Source organism: Erpetoichthys calabaricus, chromosome 2 (assembly GCF_900747795.2).
Source record: "Erpetoichthys calabaricus chromosome 2, fErpCal1.3, whole genome shotgun sequence".
NCBI lineage: Eukaryota > Metazoa > Chordata > Cladistia > Polypteriformes > Polypteridae > Erpetoichthys > Erpetoichthys calabaricus.
Genome location: NC_041395.2, coordinates 145,555,553 through 145,577,655, shown reverse-complemented (window position 1 = coordinate 145,577,655; position 22,103 = coordinate 145,555,553). Strand labels below are relative to the sequence as shown.

The 22,103-nt window shown below is 34.9% G+C and overlaps 1 protein-coding gene across 1 annotated transcript in view; it reads right to left on the bottom strand.

Moving 5' to 3' along the window:
• LOC114645437 (spermatogenesis-associated protein 16-like) overlaps positions 1-22,103 on the bottom strand; it is a 92,744-nt gene that overhangs the window by 58,325 nt on the left and 12,316 nt on the right. Inside the window, exon 3 of the mRNA XM_028793292.2 lies at positions 3,245-3,334. Within this exon, the coding sequence (XP_028649125.2) occupies positions 3,245-3,334 (90 nt within the window). The remainder of the gene's footprint in view (positions 1-3,244; positions 3,335-22,103) is intronic.

Genomic DNA, 22,103 nt, shown 5'->3' with positions numbered 1-22,103 from the left:
TCAAAGCATTGTTTTTCATGTTTAGGGGCATATGAGTATAACTTGTTGTCTTTCTCACTTGAAGGTTAGGTTGGCCCCTTGAGTGCTTTCACACTTAAGAAAAATTGGCCCAGGGCTGATCTAAACTCCAAGTAAGAAAGATTAAATGCTACAGAACCTTTCAATAATTCCAGAGGTCTCACATCATTTCCTCAGATATTTTGTTTGATCCATTAGGTGATTTCTTTTTTCTGGAATGCATGCAACATAGCCACTTCAGAATGCAGAATTTCCCAGGTTTACAGTAATATTTTAGCAGTTTATTGAAAACCTATGTGACAATTGGGACTGTAGCACATGGCATGAACAACAGAGTCTAGATGAAGCCTTTAAATCTATTGGCCATGAATCACAGTTAAATGCTGGGAAGTCCTCCAAAAAACTGTTATAGACCAAAAGGCTAGCAAACCACCTTTGAATTCACTGACAAGGCTTTGTAATGGTCAACCAATGTTTCAGAAGACTAATATCCTAGGTTTCAACAATTCATTTAGCAAGATGCACTTAGTAGGCTCAAGATTAATCTCAAGGTCGTCTGCTGTATCCAACCTTTCCACTCAAATGAATACTTCAGAATGGCAATAAATGACGGTATTGAACTGTTGAGACAATTTATCACTGAAACAGAAAAGACACACTAGTATTACAAATTGGCCTGAGAGAATACTTCCTAAGTGCTGTCTGTAATCATATATCTGTATACTCTCCAACATCACTGGCTACATCAGGCTTCGACCTGGCACAGCATTGTATAAGCAGAGATGCAGGTCTCTCATGATTAAGAGTGAATAACACACCAAGACCCAAGATGACAGCTGCTATTATAATTCAAGTGTATTATGTTGTAAATAAATAGTCCAATACATTTTAGATTTAACATAACATCTGGGAACTATAATGAAGACTAATAAATGGTGAAAAGACAAGCCCATAAACAAGGGAACAGGCAGTTTACTATACATAAAGGAATTATTATGAAAATCTAGGCCTGTGCTTCCTTTCATTTCAGCAAACTCTGAGAGACAGAGAATACAACTAAGGAAAGACTGGGAAGCACAAAACGATGAGACAGTGTCTTTTCTCAGGAGATCTGTGTTACTTTCACCCAGCATTTACTGTCAACCTAGGTTAGTTAATGAGGATCTGTCTAATATAGTAAGCACATTGAAAAGGTCAAAGGTCTGTTTTGTAGGTCAAAGAACATGCCATGTGGAGAAAAACAAAGAAAGCCTTTTGATGAAGCACATTCACCTCTGAGAATATGAAAAGAATCCCCTACAGACTGTGAGAATAGCATATTTACAATGTATAGATAGACTGTTGTTTTTAGATTGGTGGTGTGTCAACATTATTTTATGACTGGGATGCCTGTCATTTGGTGCAAGGTAACTTTTAAGAGTTCTAAAGCTGAAGGTGGAAATGCACAACCTAACTTTAGGTTTGATTTCTTTCTGATCTGCAAACTTCCATACAATGAAATACTGGAAATTAGCAGATGTCCACAGAACTACACCTGCATAGTTAGCCACAGAAAGAAAATCTTACTCAAAATCTTGGGCTTTGTGCTTTGTTCTAGTTAACACTAATTATCATCAAATTACCAACAACCCAGTAGTTCACCATTTGCTTTAAGATAAAAAACCAATGTAGAGTATATTTTAAGGTGGAGAAGTACATTACATTGAACTTCAAAGAAACAATTGATTGAGACTATATTGAAAAGTAGCCTAGAGTGTATTCTTTAAAATAAATGTTTCAGCATTTAATAACAAACATAACATGTAGATATACTGTATATGTTTAGACCACATTTGTATGGTTCTGTACCTTCTATTGTATACTAGGTACAAAGAAGAACACATACTATATAAACTGTAAAGTAGCTAATAAGAAACATTTATTACATTTGTTGAAATCAAAATTAGTCTGAAACCCATCTATTCAAAGATCCCACCATTTGCTGTACTTGCCCTGTCTCAGGACCTACTAGCCGAGGGTGAGCAGCAGATGTCCTACTGTTCTGGATCTCTTTCAGAAACAAGGTACAAACAAACGTATACCCGAGCAATTGAACCTGTCAATTAACTTGACTGAAAATCGATGGACCCTGGAAAGAAGCCAATTGCGCCCCACCCCCCAAAAAAGATATCATGAAGCAAAATAGTATCCACTACTTTTATATGTGTCTGCTCATCACTTTTTAGAATTATCAGTTGTACAGGGCCAAATTAAATAATTAAAAATTATTTTAAATAAAAGCAGTATTTTACAAAATAAATAAGACTTGGAAGACAGTGAGAGCTAATCTCTTTGTAGTTTTTGATGTATGCCCCTTTATTCTGAAATTAAATTGATGTGGTAGAGAAAAGATGATTAAAATGTTTTAAAAAGTTTGAAGCTTGTGTTACTTTGATAAAAGAAATGTCACTTTAGACTGTATGTTAGAATTTTAGAACTTGTCAGGCTCTTAGGGGGAGATAACAGTTGGAGATACGAGACCCATTTTTAAGATGAGGAATAATAATAAACAGAATACTGGTGGTGATGTCTCCCTGTCTCATTGAGGAAACACTCCTAAAACATTAAAACTGCTTACTACTTTAATTATTTTATGTTATTTTTCCTCTTCCTAAATTAATTAATCAGTGCTTACCATATGTAAGGTGAGACTCCAACAAACCTGTGGTCCCTTTTGCCTCAAGCACTTCTCAGTCATTCAGTTTACTGGTCTTTGTGTCCCTTTACAAAGAGACTTGTGGCACTTCTACCAAAGTGTTGTGTATCCCTTTGTCTATGATTTTTATGAAATTATATTATTCCCATATTTATTACTACACCACCACCTTGGAATTTCTGTTGAAGCTTTGACATTTAACCTAAGTGGGTTAGCAAGGGTTAAATGAATACTTTTTTGATAATTTTTTGTGCAGGGAAGACTTGTGAAACTGAAAGACTAACAGAAACAGATACATGCACATCTGTTAAACTGAACAAGTCCATTTTATTTTTTGTGACTCATGTTATCAACAATAAAAATTACAAAGCCTTCACGCTGGAGATGTTAAAAAATAACATTGCATAATAAAAATGTAATATATAATCAAATACATTTTCATTATAGTCACTAAAATGGCTCTACACACCTACAAATTACCAAATATTTGCCTTAACACACCATCACTAATGCAATAAAGGCTTCCCCTACCGTGCAGCTTCAGAGAAGCGATCAAGCTGTTTAAACACAACTGCTTGGCGAAGATGATTCTGGAAATTGACTGGATTTAGATGTATGCTCCTGAAACAAATATAAAGAGCACTCATTATTATTTGAAATAGAGCAGTGCTGCATATCTTTTTTTTCTTTAAATATACCTGACAAAATCAGCTACCCATAAACATTATTCATTCTTTTTTCAATCCAACAATCTATAACGGAAACATCTTCTGTTCAGGGACCGAGGAGCAGGACCAAATCTCAGCAGCATTGGCTGTAAGGCAGAAAACAACTCTGTTCATTGCTGGGGTGCACTTAAATGCACATCCAGATTTCCCTATTTGAGGCTAATATAGGTGTGTTATTCATCCTTTCACAAACATCTTTGAGATGTGAGAGGAAAACTGGATAACAGAGACAGTGACCCAGCCAACATTCTAGGTGTGTACACTTGCACTTGCGCAAACACACACACATATACAAGCTCAATAATACAGGGTCAGTTTTGATTCACACAATTAATTAAATTGCCATACCTCTGGACTGCATGAAAAAAAAAAAAACTGGGATACCTGGAGAATACCAAGTGTATACATTTGAAAAATGCAAAAGCCCAGACCAGGTCCTGACACTGTGCAGAATATTTTACCCCAACTATAATTAAAACAATAGAAAAATTAAATATTTTAAGGCTTTATGTCGAGTAAAAGTTGTAACTTTCCTATCAAATGCCATAACCAGATAATCCCACTGCTTAAGGCATAATACAAGGGATGTTTAAAAAGTTTTAAGTCTATTTATTAAGAATTTCAAATATATAGTCACCTTTGTTTGCGATGCAATTTTCCCAGCATCGTACCAACTTTTTAATGACCAATTACTACTCCTCCCACCTTCACCGTTTCCAACAAAAATACGAAAGTGAGGAAACTTTTTGAACATCCCACGTATTAAGTGCCCATCAGTTTCTAAATTGTTTTCAAGGTCATCCTTCTTCTTTTCAAAACAACAGTGCAACAGCTGCCATCACCTCTCTTTTTCCAAACACCTCACATCAACCATCTTGAGCAATTCATGTCTTTCCTGTGAGTTTGTTATATTCATTCTTATTTGGCTATACTATGAATTTACTGCTTTCTGTTTGTTTTTTTTAGGGTATTGTGGTGGCATATTAGTTCAAAATGCCACCTCACTAGTCTAAGGACTTGAGTTCATATCTAACACATCCAAGCCCAAATGTGAACACTCTCACATGTGTTATTCTACAGTATAAGTACTCTGTTTTTTTCCAATATTATGAATACATGTATTATGTAAATTCACCCTTGTGGGAGAGCGTGTGCCTTCTTATGGTTTAGTTGGCAGTCTGGGATGCATGAAGGTCACTACTTTTCTTGTGAAAAATAATTACTATTGCTATTTGCAAATCAGGGCATTATTAATTAGACATTGTCTAGATCCTGCCTTGAGTCAGATACAGCAGATATAGACTCCCGATCCCGACAATTAAAGCAGGCTCAGTAAATGGAGAGATGTTTATGTTCTCTATTTATAAGAGAGTTAATTAGTTTACAAAATTTATTTGTAAAAATATTTGCATTTAAAATTAGTTTACAAAGTTATTTTAAAGTGAACTGCATAAAACAGAGTTATAATGCTATACTGCAGATTGAGTGTGTTTGCCAAAAACATTTACAAAGTTATTTTAAAGCGAACTGCATAAAACAGAGCAATAATGCTATACTGCAGATTGAGTGTGTTTGCCAAAAACATAACTTTAATCAAAGTAGTTTTTATTGTCAAGTCCTAGATACTTTGTACTGAGAAACTAAACAGCTGGATTGATTTACTGATGATACCCTGTAGGCAGGAAATACAGTTTTTCTCAAGTCAGTCTTACCCTGCAGTCTTTCTTACAGTCATTTTTAATGAGGCTGCTGTGAATTACACCGGGAGCATGAAGTGTCCAGAGTATGCAGCCTGTGTCTCTCATTTAAAAACACAAGGCACTGTGAAATACATACTTTCTAAAGGGAAAGTAGGAATGGATGTTAATTTATTCTTGGAGCTGCAGGATTGTAGCAGCCTGACCAGCACTGTGCTTTTAAAGGCTATAAAAGAAGTACAGATTGTTATAAGGCCCTTTGTCCACTTTTCAATGAAATTGGTATAATGTGTGCACTGACTTCAAAGACAAACATTCTTGCATCACTAAGGATGTTGACACACAGCATGTTTCTCTATCAAGATGAATGCATTTCTACTTGCTTTACATTATGACAAGCCAAAAATAATTTTGTCTGCACAATTACAAGTTTAATTGACCTTGTAATTCTAACGTGACATGTTAGTGAGTCAGAAAACCATTAGGCCAGAAGGAAAGAAAACAAAAAAAAAAGAAAAAAAAAAGCAAAACAAAGAACATTTCCTATACTTGGAGTATACAGCAAATCTGAAGATGATGGGAGGAGGTCAAAGGGGAGGTCCACCTAATTTTGGTATATTATGTTATATTGGTACATTAACAAAATGCTTAAACTCTATTGACAGTTGCTATTTCTAAATGCATTATTAGTCAGTCCTTATTTCCTCAAAGAATTTGATGATCATTCCTTGGACTTGTAAGGTGTTAGCAGCTCATTAAAATTATAAAACAAGGAATGAAAGGGAAAATATAACTGAAAACAAAATGAGTAAACAAAACACTACAGCAGAAAGTTACAGCTAGTATATTGGTACATCTTACAAACAAAGGCAAAAATATTAGCCAGAAGTCATAATCAGAATTAATATGCAAAGATTAGTTTCTCTGAATAGAATAAAGTTTTAAAAATTCACAAAGAATTCAACCAGTATATCTGCCCTTTTGGAGACAGGGACTAGTGCACACACTGCCTCCTGTTTGTTGTCAAATGGTACCAACAACATACCTTTTGCCAGTAAATAACAAGCTAAACAGCAGATGCTTGATCAGAAAAAACATAGAAAATATGGTGTCCAATAATGATGAAAATAGTAATAAAGATATGTTTTAATCACAATGTCAAAATGTATAGAAATATAAAAAATTTGATAAACATCTCCAAAATTCTATACGCCATACACTCATTGTAAATCAGGAAAGCAGCAGGCCCTGATGACTATACAAATACAGAAAATAAAATTTTACCATAAACATTATGCGAGACATCTATTATTAAATGTCAATTAAAAAAAAAACCACATAGGCCAATCTCAATTCAGAACAATGCGTTACGAAGTGCTTCCCTCTGTAATACTGCAAGATAAAAGCGGATTTATTCAAGACAGATACTTAGTAATTTAATTGTTGCCACTTGTTTAAGGTAATATATTCTTCTACAGAAGTCTTAATAAGTATCTTTAGATGCAGATAAAGCTTTTGATAGAAACGAATGGGATGATCTACTCTACGTTTTGCACAATTTTGGGTTTCAACCTAGAATATCCACAGGGATTACCTGGGTATATTTGTGAAAAATGTTAAGAAAAAAAATATGAATGTGTTTTTTAAAATGCTGACCATCATCCACACTAACTCTGATATTCAATTTCTAGGTCTAGGATTAGATTCCATAATTGCTGTAACTCATTGCTGGGTTGGAGCCATGAATGTAACTTCATTGTATTGACTGGTTTAGCTTAGTTTTACAAATAGATGTTTAAGTAGATGGCTTATATAATTGATTCCATGGACCACAGAAAGCATCTATTGTGGAAACAGCACTAGTGGTGGTATTCAATAATGTCATATGATGACTCAGCATTGATTTAAAATTGTCTCATAAACTGTCTAATAAAATGGACTTGAATAAATGTCTACCATAACTCCATCCTCAGTTGTTTTCTTTCAACCATACTCTGAACAGCAACTCGGAATGCAATAAAACCATTGCAGGTGTATGATAGCATTGGCTTTTAAAAAATGTTAAGGTTTTGCTTTGATAAAAAAATCGTGTCACTGTCATGTGTACAATGATGTGACAAGTGCTGGCTGTAGCAGCCATGAAGCCATCTTATTGTCTGGTCTTTGATTTATGTTGTTTATCGCTTATAAAATGTGATGCAAAGAAGTAATTTGAGTTTTTATTCCTTTTCCTTCTCCCTGCGGGGCACAGATGTTTTGGTAAACATGATGCATCTCAGAATCACTCATATTTGACCAGAGTTTTTATAGTAACTTGCAACAGACAGTAAGAAAAACAAATGAAAATGATTGGGAGATATGTTGGTCAATTAATGAGCAAAAGATTAAAACCAGAATCAGAAAGTACTTTCACCAAATTCACCAAAAATTTGAGGCCAAATAATATAATCATAGATATGATAAAATACAAAAAAAAGTAACAGATAGTAACAAAAACTGTGTTTTAGAAAATTGAACTTGAGTAACAAAAACTGTGTTTTAGAAAATTGAACTTGGCTAAGCACAACCCATGATGAGGCAAAATAACGTACACTTTTATACAAAAGCTGTAACCCTGTGAGACAATAAAATTATTATCCAAATTAATTGAGAGGAAAATACTGTATCTGTATTCTTAGATGAGATCCTGTTTTAGCTAGTACAAAATCTTGTGCATATTGATAACAGTGTCCTCCTATCAACCCCAGTAATCTCCTTGGTTATCTCCCACCATTACAACCCCTCTCCCTTATACTCCATATAGCCTATATTTTAAATTAAACCAAGGGTAAGGCACATACAAAATTTAATGAAAAATCAATTCAGTCATTTTTGTGTGATTTACAAACAGATTACAATCTTATACAGAAGATAAAAACATGTAATCTGACAAGGATTTCATTTATAAGTAGTGAATACTATTGAACCCCTAGCTATCCATCTCTAGGACCAGTGATAAAAGTGATTATAAGGGAAGTAGCTGATCAGAAGTTATCTCCTAATGCTGCTGAGATGGTATTTTATATCTCAGACCCATTCTTGTCTTTTCCATTAGTACTAAATTTGTAAGAAATGTAATTAATCAAAGCATGCAGATAGTTCAAACTCCTTGGAATAATTATTAAAACAAAACATAAAAACCTCCTTAAACACAATGTTGGTAATGTTAAACCAGATGTTAATAGATGATCTTCCTTTGATCACACTTTAGCTTGCAAAATCAATATTGTCAAACTAGATTTCCTCCCAAAACCCTGCATCTTTTTCAGCACATCTCCATATACTGCATATTAAAAAAATTCTTCTTTATGGATCTAGAATTTAAAATGGCCATTGTGAATCCCAGGGCATGTATAGCCGCCCCAACCAGACACAGACAGGCAGGACACAGATTCACCACACAACACACACGTTTATTCTTCTCCAGAATATATAAATAGAGTCAAGAATGATAGCACAGTCCTTCTGCCTCCAGTCGTCCACACAGGCTTTGTCCTTCTTCCTCCCGACTCTGGCCATTGAATACTGGTGGCTGGCCCCACTTCACAGGACACCTGGATTCCAACTCCAGGTGTCCAACAACCTTCTTCCGGCAGTACTTCTTGGTGTGGAGGAAGTGCTGCCATACAGGGCCCAGCAAACGACCAACCAGGTGCCCCCGTGACCATGCTGCAAGCCAAGGTGGCTACCCTCTATCGGTCCGGGGAAGATAATTAAAAAGCTCTATCCCCAGGTCATTCTATTGTCAGGGCTTCTCGGCTGGGTGAGGGCCCCAGTAAATCTTACTCAAAATCTTGTGCTTTGCTCTTTGTTCTAGTTAACACTAATTATCATGAAATTAAAAACAACCCAGTAGTTCACCATTTGCTTTAAGATATAAAACCAATGTAGAGCATATTTTAAGGTGGAGAAGCCCTTATCTATGTCCTCATACATGATAATCAGCTTTCTGTAACCATTGCAGAATTCAGTCTACTACAGAGACTGTGACATTTAGAGACCTCTATTTTGATAATACAGTTGCTTCTTTTAAACTATTATGTTCCAAATGTAATGTTCCAGCGACACAATTTTTTTATCTACATACAAATTAGAAACTTCTTCAAAATCAACCATCCAATTTCTCTTATTGTTCATCTATATACTATATATATATACAGTATACAGTATTATCCATGAAATTACACTGCCTCATTTAGATGCAGCATTTTCAGAGAATGCATGGAGATCAATGTGCAGGTTCATTTAATTTTGGAAGGTTGCTGCTCACTGCTTTTCTTGTGAAAAATAATTGTGGTTGTTATTTGTAAAATGCAGCATTATTAATTAGACCTCTACTCATAGATTCTGGCTAAATTTAAATAATTTATATACCTATAAGCTTAAAGCAAGGTGTTTAGCTTTTGTGCCTCACAATTTCAAGTTTCTGGGTTTGAATCCTGCATCCAGTCACCGTAGGAGTGAAATTTGTATGTTCTTCCTATGCCTACATGGGTTTTCCACTCACATGCCAAAGATGTGTATGTTAGACTAACTGATCATTTAAAACTTCCCTGGGGTAAAAGAGTGTGGCTGTATGTATGAATGCCAAGCAATGGACTGACACCTCCCACAGTATTGATTTCAGCATTGTGCTGTGAGAGCTCCCTGAACTAAATTATCTAAGTTCAACATGGATGGATGCATTTTTTGTCTGTTTTAACAGACTATAATTATTCCTGCAAAAAAATATAATAAATAAACAAACAAAACCCAACCTAACAGAGAAAGTAAATATTGAAAGAAAGAAATACAGATAATATAATAATAATTAATTATTATTATTATTATTTAACAGCTTAAAAGCTATTTAAAATTGGATGCTACTTATATCAATTTTTACAAGTGCCAAACATGTATGTACATGACCTTTTTGCTGGTAGTACCAATAATGTGCCTTCTTAAAATATAATTCTAAAATTAGTATTTAAAAAGGTAACTCATAAGAACTCTAAATCTTATTTGATTTTTCTTTTTTACTAAGAAAATGAATGAATCACCAGAGACTTTATTTCAGAGTCTGAATAAAAAAAATTCTTAATAATCATGCATCTTCTGGGGCAAAGCAACTCTTCTGAATATTTTTGTAGTTAATAACACAATATTCTTTACAGAATTTAAAGCTTATAATAAATATGCATGGTTGAACTGAATTCTTTCAAAAGGCATCCTTTAGTATTTTTATCTGAAGGTTGAATTGCACTTGTAAAAGTTTAGCAATTTAGGACACACCAAATTTTAATGACAGAATTTGTTTTCTAAATTTCAAAATAAAATAATCTCTTCTTTAAGGCTATCTATGAATGACTTACGTATATCTCAGAATTTAATATTTCAATGCACTATATGCCTAAATAAAATAAAGAGACTAAGGCCCCATTCACATTTACACTTCTCATGGGATATACAGCACTTTATCCACTCATGATTTGACCAAAAGTCCACTTGGACACAAATGATATCAAGAAAGGAATGTAGGTAAGGATGTTGAGTCAACAATGATCTAATGATCTAATTGACAGATAATGGACTTTATGGGTCAGGATTTGTTACAAATTAGTGTCCACTTTTACTTTTGTGTTTTTAATTTCACATAACATTTGGCTGTAACTTCAGGGGCATTATAATCATAAATATTTTTCCATGATGGCTTATTATGTAGGATGTTTGGAAAAGACACAACACCCTCATACTGCACATATACAGGTATCTTATTTTACTAATATAGCACATCTTAAAAAGATAAAAGAGCAAATAAAACAATTCCAATTTAACTGCATAAAATACCAAACAGACCTTAACAGCATGATTTTACAGTATAGCACACTATAGATTTTTGACTATCGTGGTCCAGATATTGAGAAAGGCACCATAACTGATTATCCAGTACCTTTCATACCATCCTTTTATAAATATTTGACTTTCAGAGAGGAAAAAGAAAGTTTTTAGTTTTTTCTTCTTTTAACCAGGGTCCTGAAATATAATGTGCAACAATACTTTACAGTATATTATATGTATTAAGAACTCTAAGTACAAAAACTAATATACAGTATATTATATGTATTAAGAACTCTAAGTACAAAAACTAATATAATAATGCCCTTTTGCTTTCTAGGTATTATCTGCTTTTAGGCTTAATAGCAAAATCTTTATTTTGGATTCTATGCTTTGCAGTGACTTCTTTTCTCATAGTTATAACTTTCTCTCTAGAGACAGAATCAGAAGTCCAGAGAGGTGATTTTGTCCAAATAAATTTCTAAATTTGGACTTAACCAAATTGCTCTTGGAAAAACCGATCAACAGTTGCTGTTGGTACAGACAGTGTGGCATTAATTTTAACAATTAAGAGAGTGCTGGGAGCACTAAATTAGCATCAGACCTATCATTGTTTGGGCACTTTTCTTTGGGCAGACAAACACAGATTTAAATGCTCAAATGGTACTGCCAAAATAAGATATGCTCTTTTTCTCACGGAACCATACAAGCAGGCACATGCACACATGGAGATGCATTCTCACAGAGGCCAACGTTAGTAAGCGGAAAATGCTATTGTTATTAACAGGATTCATTCCAAGTTCATTTAAAATTGCTACAGATGATGCTATACTGTCATCAAATGCAACAATTAGATCTGCCTCACTATAAAATTAATTTATATAAATACCTACCAACAATAAACAGTAAAAGTTACAAATTGCTTTTTCTCGCTCAATCACAGTGTCCTCAATTGTTCTCTTTCTACCATCTTCTGAACAAAACAGACTCGGCATACATTATAGAAAAAAAATCTTCTTTAGTTTTCGTCGTGGTTTGGCTGTTGTGCCTTTTTCCCTATTTCCTCAGTATCTGTCTTCTCATCATGCATCCAAACGATATATTGCAAAAAGCACACTGCTAAATCTTTGCATTGCAAGCTCACAATGTTTGATTTGTAGATACAATGGCACTAGCTTTTTAAAAAATATGAGGCTTTGCTTTGATAAAAATATAGTGTCAGTGTCTGCTTTGAGGTTTATTATCTTGTGCACACAGTACTATGACATTGACTAAAAAGTACTTGTCCAGCACCTAAATCTCACTTCAAAGGTTATGTAAAATACTGTATAACATCACAAAATATTGCAAAAGCACTGATAACCTGCATCATCTTGGGGTTGAGTCACCAATAAATGACCTGGCATTCTATCTTGCAACTGATCAGCTTCAGAGCCAGCTGCAGAGGAGCTTATAAAACCTGCCAAAGTCATGTAAGAATTGCATATTGCGTGACAACAGTGTGTATTGTTCTTAAGGAAACCAAGCTATGTAAAGCATGGGAAACCGTGGGCAGTCAGTGCCAACAAGCATCGCAGTAGTGCAGTGCTACAATATAATAAGGAGTAATGAACAAAAAAGCCAAGTTTCCCTTCGCATGCATTTTGGTGAGACTTACACTTCAATTGTTTCAGTTTATACAGGAGTTTATAATGACTTTGTAGGGAGTGGAAAGAGAGAAACATTGTTATTGAAGTGTTTAACAATGCCATACAACCACTTTTGAATCTGTCAATTTCCCAGAAAAGGTTCCAGATAAAAATAAACGGTAAAACAGTGTTTTATGGAAATGCAATATGGCTAAAGACAACCCATGATGAAACAAAAAGTCATACTGTTAGATAAAAGCTTTAATCCAGCAAATCAATAAAACTATTATACAAAGAATTTGAGAAAAAAATTGCTTGTGGTCTTCCGATTCAAAAATTGTTTACGGCATGCTAATCAGGAAGTGGAGTCCCAATGTTGGCACTGCTATAGGCTTGCAGATGAGATGAAAATATAGGAAGGGAAAATGTTCTTATATATATTAAACAAAATTCTTAATGGTTCAATGTCATGAATTTAACTGGCTGCTTAATGTCATAGTTTTTTGATTCTCTTTGCAAAGCAAAACAATTACATTTTGCTCAGACTCATCACTAATATTAGACTAAAAGAAGCCTTTTCCTGGGCCTAGGTGACGTCAAAGTTCCACTGTCTATGCCCTGTGCTCATCCCTGGTGTGGAGTATATTGTAGGTATCCTTTATACATTTAAAATCACCTATTTACACTTCTCAATTGCCTTCCCAAAAAGAAGTTTCACTATGATACTAACCTTTCAGAATGTTGCTGCTTGGCTTTGCTATGGTACAGTATATATCAAACAATGCAATCCTGAACTGTAACACCTCAGCTACTGACACCACTTGACTACTTGACAACTGCTGAGTTTAATTCAAGATCTCGCCAGTCAGGTACAAACTTTGAATTCAAACCCACTTAATCAGTACCCATATAGTCTTCTCATCCTACACAAATTGGCCATTTTACCATATGTGAGCCACCCCAAAACTATGTTTTCTAATGTATTATGAAAGACAGACTACTTTATACAGTATAAGAATGAATCAATGAGTCTTTTTAAGTTGGTCAGTGGTCATTATCTCCTGTTATTAAAAACTGTAAGTAGTAATTGATTTATTTTATACTGTAATGTTGAAAATAAAATGGATGGTTTTAGGGTGTATTGTTATATTTTCTGAAATTCATCCTTTGATACATTGACTTTAAAATTGGCTCTTTTTGTGAAGAAGAGGTCCAACAAATTATTCTTTTTATTATGATTAACCTGTCAATAAATCCACTTTATTTTTATCTTTCATTATCAAATGGGTTCAATCACATTGTCATTCTGTCTGTCTTTTGGTTTCCTTAACCAATAATTCATTCCGTATATGTTGACATTTAATTTCAGTATCTGACAGTGTCTGTAAAAAGCAATACTGTGTTTATCTCTTATCATTTTCCCCTTAGGGTTTCTTGAAGAAGAAAACAGTACTACGATAATGTTGAAAAACACAAAGAGAAAGTTGAAACAATTATGAAATATATTAATGCTCTTATATTTTTGTGATTTGTAAGTGTGCTTCAGGGAAACAATGAATAAACTAACAGAATGGTCCCTTGATACTATATGTTACATGCCAAGGCTGGCCCAAGTTGAAATTTAAGCAAAAGCAATTTAAGTAGTATCATATAACAAGAACGACGCTGGAGAATGGATTATGATTTTTTAATAGGAATAGGTCACTGCTTTGATCTTCAGCTTGTAATTCTTTTTGGGAAGTGTGTAGACATTGCTATTAATGTAAAAAGATGTAGTTTTTCAAATTGAAATACAGCATATGTGGTTCAATGGGAGGTGAAATTCTTATCTAGTTCTTATACTGTCACTGTTTTTATCCTAGGACTCTAATAAAGCCACATGTTTTTGCTGCGGTGTTATCTTGAATGCTCAGGCAAAAATACATGCTGTCATGCCTAGTAGACTCTCAAGCTCCATTGGCTATCAGGACAGGCAAAGTGTACAAAATAGTAGTATACAGAATATGCTTAAACATAAAGAGCTGCAAGACATAAGGAGCTACATCTCCTTAAATAGTGTAATCCATTGGGAACTTGCATTAGCTGTGGGGAGCTTCAACAAACAATTTGAGTTTTGTTGATGTGACTAATCTGGCAAAAGGAGAAAGCGGTTCAGCCAGCTTATTTGAATAACACTTTCTTTCAAGTCAGGATGCAGGTGCTCTTCTACAGGACACTAAAATCTTACTAAAGTGTACGTTAGAGCCAGTCTGGCAAGTGAAATATACCTTAAAAGCAGGACTGTTCATTTGTTAAAGAACTGTGTCTGGAAGATTGATTTCATTGCTTTTAGCTGAACCCTTCAGTGTAGCCTTGGTACCTTAGAAGTGTGGTGTAATAGGTTGCCCACAGTAAGGGGGTATTGGTAGTGGAGTCAAGGACTCATTAACAGTGAGCATGGCTGCCTGTTATTTGAAAGAGTAAGGAGATGAGAGGAAGATAAGTAAACTTGAATACTCCCCAACCTGTTAAAGAAAATAGTGCATCTGTTTGTTATTTTGTTTCTTCAGAAGGAGCTTTCAAGTCTTGTTTACTGTCTTCAATGTAATTTACTGTCTCTCTTTCCATTCCCCGTATATTTATAGCCATTTTTTATTCAAGGAAAAGATGTTTTTATGACTTTGTTAGAGCCGCTGTTCACTCTGGTACAAGATGACCACAGCAACTACTGGTATGTGAGGCAAGTTAACTCATAAAATGAATAAACCCCATATGCATTTTTTTACTTATAACAGTTACAATCTGTGCTAAATAAAATCTTATTTTGAGACATTTCTACATTTATTTGCACAGTACTCAGAAACAAAAGAAGAAAGGCAGAGATAAATGGAGAATGAAACAATGCCAGGAAGTAGCACCTGGTCAATAGATTGAATGTTAAATGAAAGGAAACAGAAACTATTTTAATCATTAATGAATTACATTTTTGATAACTGTGTTCATTTGCTCTTCTCCTAATAATGTGAATTTCCCATTGGGATTAATAAAGTATCTATCTATCTATCTATCTATCTATCTATCTATCTATCTATCTATCTATCTATCTATCTATCTATCTATCTATCTATCTATCTATCTATCTATCTATCTATCTATCTATCTATCTAATAAAAGAGACAGGAAAATAGAGAAGACAAAACAATCAGACCATGTAAATGATTATTTAAAAAAAAGTATTCAATAATCTTAAATGCAATATAAACAAGAAACATTATTGGCCAGATTCAGTATAAAACATTTAAATCAGTGTTAATGTACTGAACAAGTAGGAGGCTTTCAAGAGTAGTGTGTAATGTTTCAGAGTCACAGGTAATTTGTTGAATTATTCAGTTGTAATTGACTAGACTGGTTCGGGCGCCACAAATGTAAATTATGTGACAGTGTCTAGAAAATAAATGCACTATATTTTAAATTGTTTTATTTCACAAAGTGATTTTAAAAATGTTGCTTGACTTTAAAATGACTTCCAAAGAAAACAGCCTAGCATAGTATAGGGATTAATAAAGTATCTATCTATCTATCTATTGTGTGCTGCACAAGCCGCTACTTGATGTATAATTAAGATGGCTGTCATAGTTTTGTAATACAGTACCTATATAGGATATTATCATTGAAAACAGTAAATTTACTAATAACAAATAAACTCTTCTAGATTTGCATTTTTGTTGAAAATCTTTTATTTATAGCTTTTTATTTTTATTATTTATTTTATAATATGCAATATCGATAAATATAGTGATGCTTTGCCTAGAAGGGGGCTGGGTGGTCTCGAGGCCTCAGAACCCCTGCAGATTTTTTTTTTCTCCAGTCTTCTGTAGGTTTTTTTTTTTTTGTCTTTTTATGTCTTCCTGGCCATTGGAACTTACTTTTATTCTTTGCAACTTAGTATTGCCTAATCTTATTTTTAGATTTTTCTTTTTTCTTTCTTCATCTTGTAAAGCACTTTGATTTACATAATTTGTATGAAGGCGTGCTATATAAATAAATGTTGTTGTTGTTGTATAGAAGTGTAGGGCTAGAAAGGGTGTACTGCAAACCAAAAACTGGTGGCTGGTTAAAAAAGTAATATATTTGACCATTTTTTCAAGGAAAATATTTTGTGAAAATCTTTGATAAGGCAGTAGACAGAAGTGCCTATCTGTTCTGAAGAAAGAGCCAGTAGCAGTGTATTTTTATTGATATGGCATGAAACCTATATGCATGTGATAAGTAACTGATAGAAGGGAAACTGAAAATGATAGTTGTACACTGTGATATATGACACTACATTTAATAATAAAGAATTAAATGTTTTTTTCAGGACAAATGAACAAAAAATGATTAAACAATAGAGAGATTGATATAATCAATTATAAATACAAAACTATTTTTTCACATATTGACATTCAGACCCTTGCCTACATGCTTTGAATTTAATGATGTATTAAAATATTGTGAGAGCACTTATGCTACGCTTTATCCAAATGGAAAACCAGTTTTTTCCTAAACTCATTTTGCCCCGCTGGCTTGCCTGGCATGCTGTGTTGCTTCTTTAAGGGCATATTCAGGTTTACTCACTAGTATGGTGTCATTCAGTCTAACTGAAAGTAACAAGTGGTACAGATGGATCTGACAAGCTATTTAAATCACTAAACCAAACTAAACTTAATTTTTTGTAAGGGCATAATATGGTAAATGAATATGTATAGAATAGTGGTGGCTTGTTTTAGGCACAAACAAAATTACTGAAATATTGAATTCATTGGGTTGACATGGTTGCTCTGTGGCTAGTTTTACTCCCTCGGAGTCCTGGGTGCAATTCACTGTATGTGCACAGTTTGCTCTGCCTAAACTCGTTTTCTAGGTGTGTACCTAATGCTGCTAGCATTAGCTTCAGCAACAGCAATGCTGAATTTGATTGAGGTGATTCAATTATGGATGGATGGATGGATGGATGGATGGATGGATGGATATATTTTACTTACTGAATGGTTGGATTAATAATGAAATTTGGTGAAAGACCACAACCATCCTACATTAACAGACAATGACAGAGGCTCTCAAACACCTTTCTGAGTGTTTTAAATATGACAACATATGAAGAAATGTTAAAATCTGTAAGAGATTTGTGAAAGAATAATTGGAACGTTTCTGTTTCATGTTTTAAGATCTGCATATTGAAGATTTTCTAGAGCACACAATTCCATCTAAGATGCTATCTATTAATCCTTGTGTTTGAATTTGTGCCTTTTCAGCACAATTGCTGCCAATTTCAATTATGCAGGATGGTGGTATAATGTGTTGCTCTTACCTTGTAAGACACATCTTGGGGTAAGCAGTGTTATTTTTTTGCCTGTGCTGCTATTTCCATTTACAGTTGTGATTTTCAGAAGGGATCTGCCAGTTTAGTGCTATTAAAAGAAGGTAGGCCTATCTTACTTTATGGTGGCTCGACTGCATAGCAATTAGCAGCACCACTGCTTCACAGATGGAAAGACCAAGGTTTGAATCTCACTCTGGTCAGTGTCTATATGGAGTTTGCACATTCTAGATTGATTTTTCTACAGTTTCCCTATCCATCCCCAAAGGCAGGAAAAAAGGTTAATTGCTCATGTTAGTGACAAATAGTTTTTTATGTTATAAATATCTCTTAAGTGACTCAGTGACACTAACATCTTCTTAGCAATCCTCAGGTGCCTTTTATAAAATCTAGTTCAAACCATGCAGGCATGAAACTGTTGAAATTATTGTATAGGCTGCATTATCTAAGGTTTTCCATTATGACAGAGGGCTTACCTCTTTCAGTAGGGCTAACCAAAATAAACAACCTTTATTTACATAGCACCTGTCATTAGTGAACACCATTCCAAATCAGTATAGGTACATAGCACAACTATTTATACAATTGTACAATTGGAACAGAGTTAGGTTAACTGACCTACTCATGGTCACACAGAGGGTCAAAAATGGAAATTTAATCTGCAACTGTTCTTTAGCCACTATAGCACACTGCCTATTGGGCTGTGAAATCTCTAAAAACCTCCTTTACCTTCAGCTCAGGACGTTAAGGTTGTAATTGTTGGGTGCAAAAGTGCATCTGGTATGGCCATTGTCCCCAGAGCACTTATTAGATCTAGGCTAGGTCTTATCGTTCCACAGGACGACCAACAGCCACTGTAGATCGACATTTAACACATTGTACATAACCCAATCCTATCAGTATTGTTGCATAGGATATGTTATAGTGCTTAGTTACAGCACACAATGAATACTTGTTAACCCTCTGTCTCTTTTTTATTCCAGATACAATGGATGAAAAAGGAATACTAGGAACGTTCTGACTATCATCATCCCAGGAGAACCGTATTATTGCCTCTGTTGTGTGGATCATGTAGACACTCTAACGAGATTGATCAAACACTATAAGATCAAACATCATCAGGGAAGGAATTTTAGGTGTGTCCTTAATATTGTCAAATATCACGTTCAGTTGCCTTGTTAAAAAGCATGGAATTCCTTGAGAATTGGCCATAACATTTTAATTTCAACCGATTCTAGTGACGAGATAAACAGGGAGTATTCATCATCTTCAATGTTGGAATCAGTAACACCATAGTCTATGTTTTCGGTGTAAGCAGTGTCGCTTTCGAGGTGACGGTGCCTCGTATGCTGGCCCAGGCCTCTGCTGTTGGTGAATTTATCACCACATATTTGGCACGTGAAAAGTTTGACCTTGTGTGGTTTTCTGTTTATTTTACACTTGGCCTGATGACAGACAATGGCATGATGTTGGCAAGTAGTTTTAGTGCAGTTCTTGCATTTAAAGGTAATTTTCTTGTGATGATGTTTGATCTTATAGTGTTTGATCAATCTTGTTAGGGTGTCTACATGATCCCCATAACAGAGGCAATAATACGGTACTCCTGGGATGATGATAGTCAGAACGTTCCCAGTATTCCTTCCTCTTTCATCCATTGTATCTGGAATAAGAAAGAGACAGAGGGTTAACAAGTATTCACTGTGTGCTGTAACTAAGCACTATAACATATCCTATGCAACAATACTTATAGGATTGGGTTATGTACGATGTGTTAAATGTCGACCTACTGTAGGTCGTCCGGTGGAAAGGTAAGACCTAGCCTAGATCTAATAAGTGCTCTGAGGACAATATCCATACCAGATGTACTTTATCTCTGTAAAGCAAATTCCTAGATGTGTGGTTTATAGGTTGTTTAGAGGGTCCCTGTAATAAACAGCACTAGTTCTTGTATTTGTGGGCAGGGCTACAGGAGGGTGGCTATATAGGGCTCAGTTCTCAATTTCTCATGGAACTAAATGTAAGCTGAATGAGCCACCTCTTTTGTTTACTTACAGTCTTTGTGATTATGAGTGATGAAAGGTTTGTAAACCCAGCCACAGGGGATGCACAAACCAGTGTGTTTCTTTGTGCCAGCCCCAAGCCCGGATAAATGGGGAGGGTTACGTCAGGAAGGGCATTCGGTGTAAAATTTTGCCAAATCAATATGCGGACAACAATACAAATTTCTATACTGGATCGGTCGAGCCCCGGCTTAACAACGACCGCCACCAGTACTGTTAACCAACAGGGTGCTGGCAGAAATTGGGCTACAGTTGGCCGAAGAAGAAGAAGGAGAAGATGAGGTTTAGAACTATGCATTATTCATTTTTATAACCATTTTGTACCTCTTTGTTCATTTTTGATCTGTTATTTTAATTGTTGCTTTCTGTTATTATTGTTTTGTTATTTTCATTTATCATGGGCAGTGCCATTGTGTGCTTTTTATAACTGGTGATGACTCCTGTTGCCACTCATTACTTGCGAGATCAAACTGTACTTAAGATCATATTTTACCTGTCCTCATGGTAAGTGTGGTATAAATTTAAATATGAAAACTAATATGTATGTGCATTAGCTAGAAATAAACCTTTTTTAGGGAGTCTTTTTTTGTGTGTGCCTGTTTTTTTGTAATATTCTTAATTAGCACATATGGTTGGGTTTTGACTAGAGATGGAGTCACTTCTCTATTCATAAGGCATATGCTGACTAACTTTGTGGTGACTTCTGTCACCTGTTCAGTCTGTCCCTAAGGTTTCAGAAAGTGCTATCCTGCATTTTTGTTGTTTCAAAGAAGGCAGGCCTAATCACTTCACCATCACATAATGACTACAGACCAGTGGCACTAATGTCTGATAACTGAAGACCTTTGAGAGACTAGTCCTGGACTATATGAATCTTCTTGTGGTAGACTACCTGGACCTACTGCAGTTTGCCTATTGGACATTATTCTCACAATATCATCCAGTGATCCTTAATTAGGGGTAAACTGAGATATATAAGGATAAGCCTGTGGGGTCCTGGATAATGGACGGGCAGACCACAGTTTGTGAGACTCAAGGACTGTGTTTCTGGTATGGATGTGAGCAATAATGGAGCACCACAACGAACACTCCTGTTGCCTTTTCTCTTCACTCTGTACACCTTAGACTATAAATATAATACCAGTTCATCTCACTTTATATTAGATTAGATTAGATTCCACTAATGGGGTGTATTGCTAAAGGGGATGGAATAGAGTACAGGAGTCAGGTGGAGAAGTTTGTTTCTTGGTGCAAGGAGAATGGTCTGCAACTTAACATCGGCAAAACCAAGAAACTGTTTATTTTCTTTTGCCACACCTAAGAGCCTCTATGTCTGGTCACTATTCAAGGAGTGGATGTACAGGTGGTCCACTTCTACAAGAACATGGGAGTCCATATCAATGACAGGTTGGACTGGTCTCTGAACACAGAGTAACACTGTAAGTAAGGGCAGAGCTGGGTCTATGGAAGGGCTATTCAATTACAAATTTAGTTGGGCCAGATTTTTAAACCAAGAAATTTAGCTGGGCCAGACATTTCAGACACTGTTAAGCAGCAGATAATGACCAATTTTAAACCAACACAAATGAATATATTGAAAAACAAGTAATGTTTATTCATTGTTTCCCTTTTAAATTTGGTCACATTTGACAGAGACACATCACAAACTGCATTAAAAAACAATAAAAGAGCTATAATTGTATAGAATCTGAAGTAGTAGCAATAGTTTTTTATACTTTTGAAATAAAAATAAACATTTTGGTCATATCTGACCTAGGTACATCTCAAAGTGCAGTGCATAAAAACAAAAAAGTGCATAGTATTAGCAATAACATTTGTTTCCCTTTTGAAATAAAATAAAAATTTTGGTCACATATGCCGCAGGCACATCACAAAGTGCGTTTACCAGAATAAAAATGAAATATCAATGATATCAGTGCACAAACCCATAACAAGTGATAAAAGTAACTAACACACATCAATACAACATCTACACTAAGGGAACATAGGTTCATTTTAAATCACTGCATGTGTAATTATCTTTGACTTTTTTGTAAACAAAAGGGTGGTGGTACGCTTATGTTGT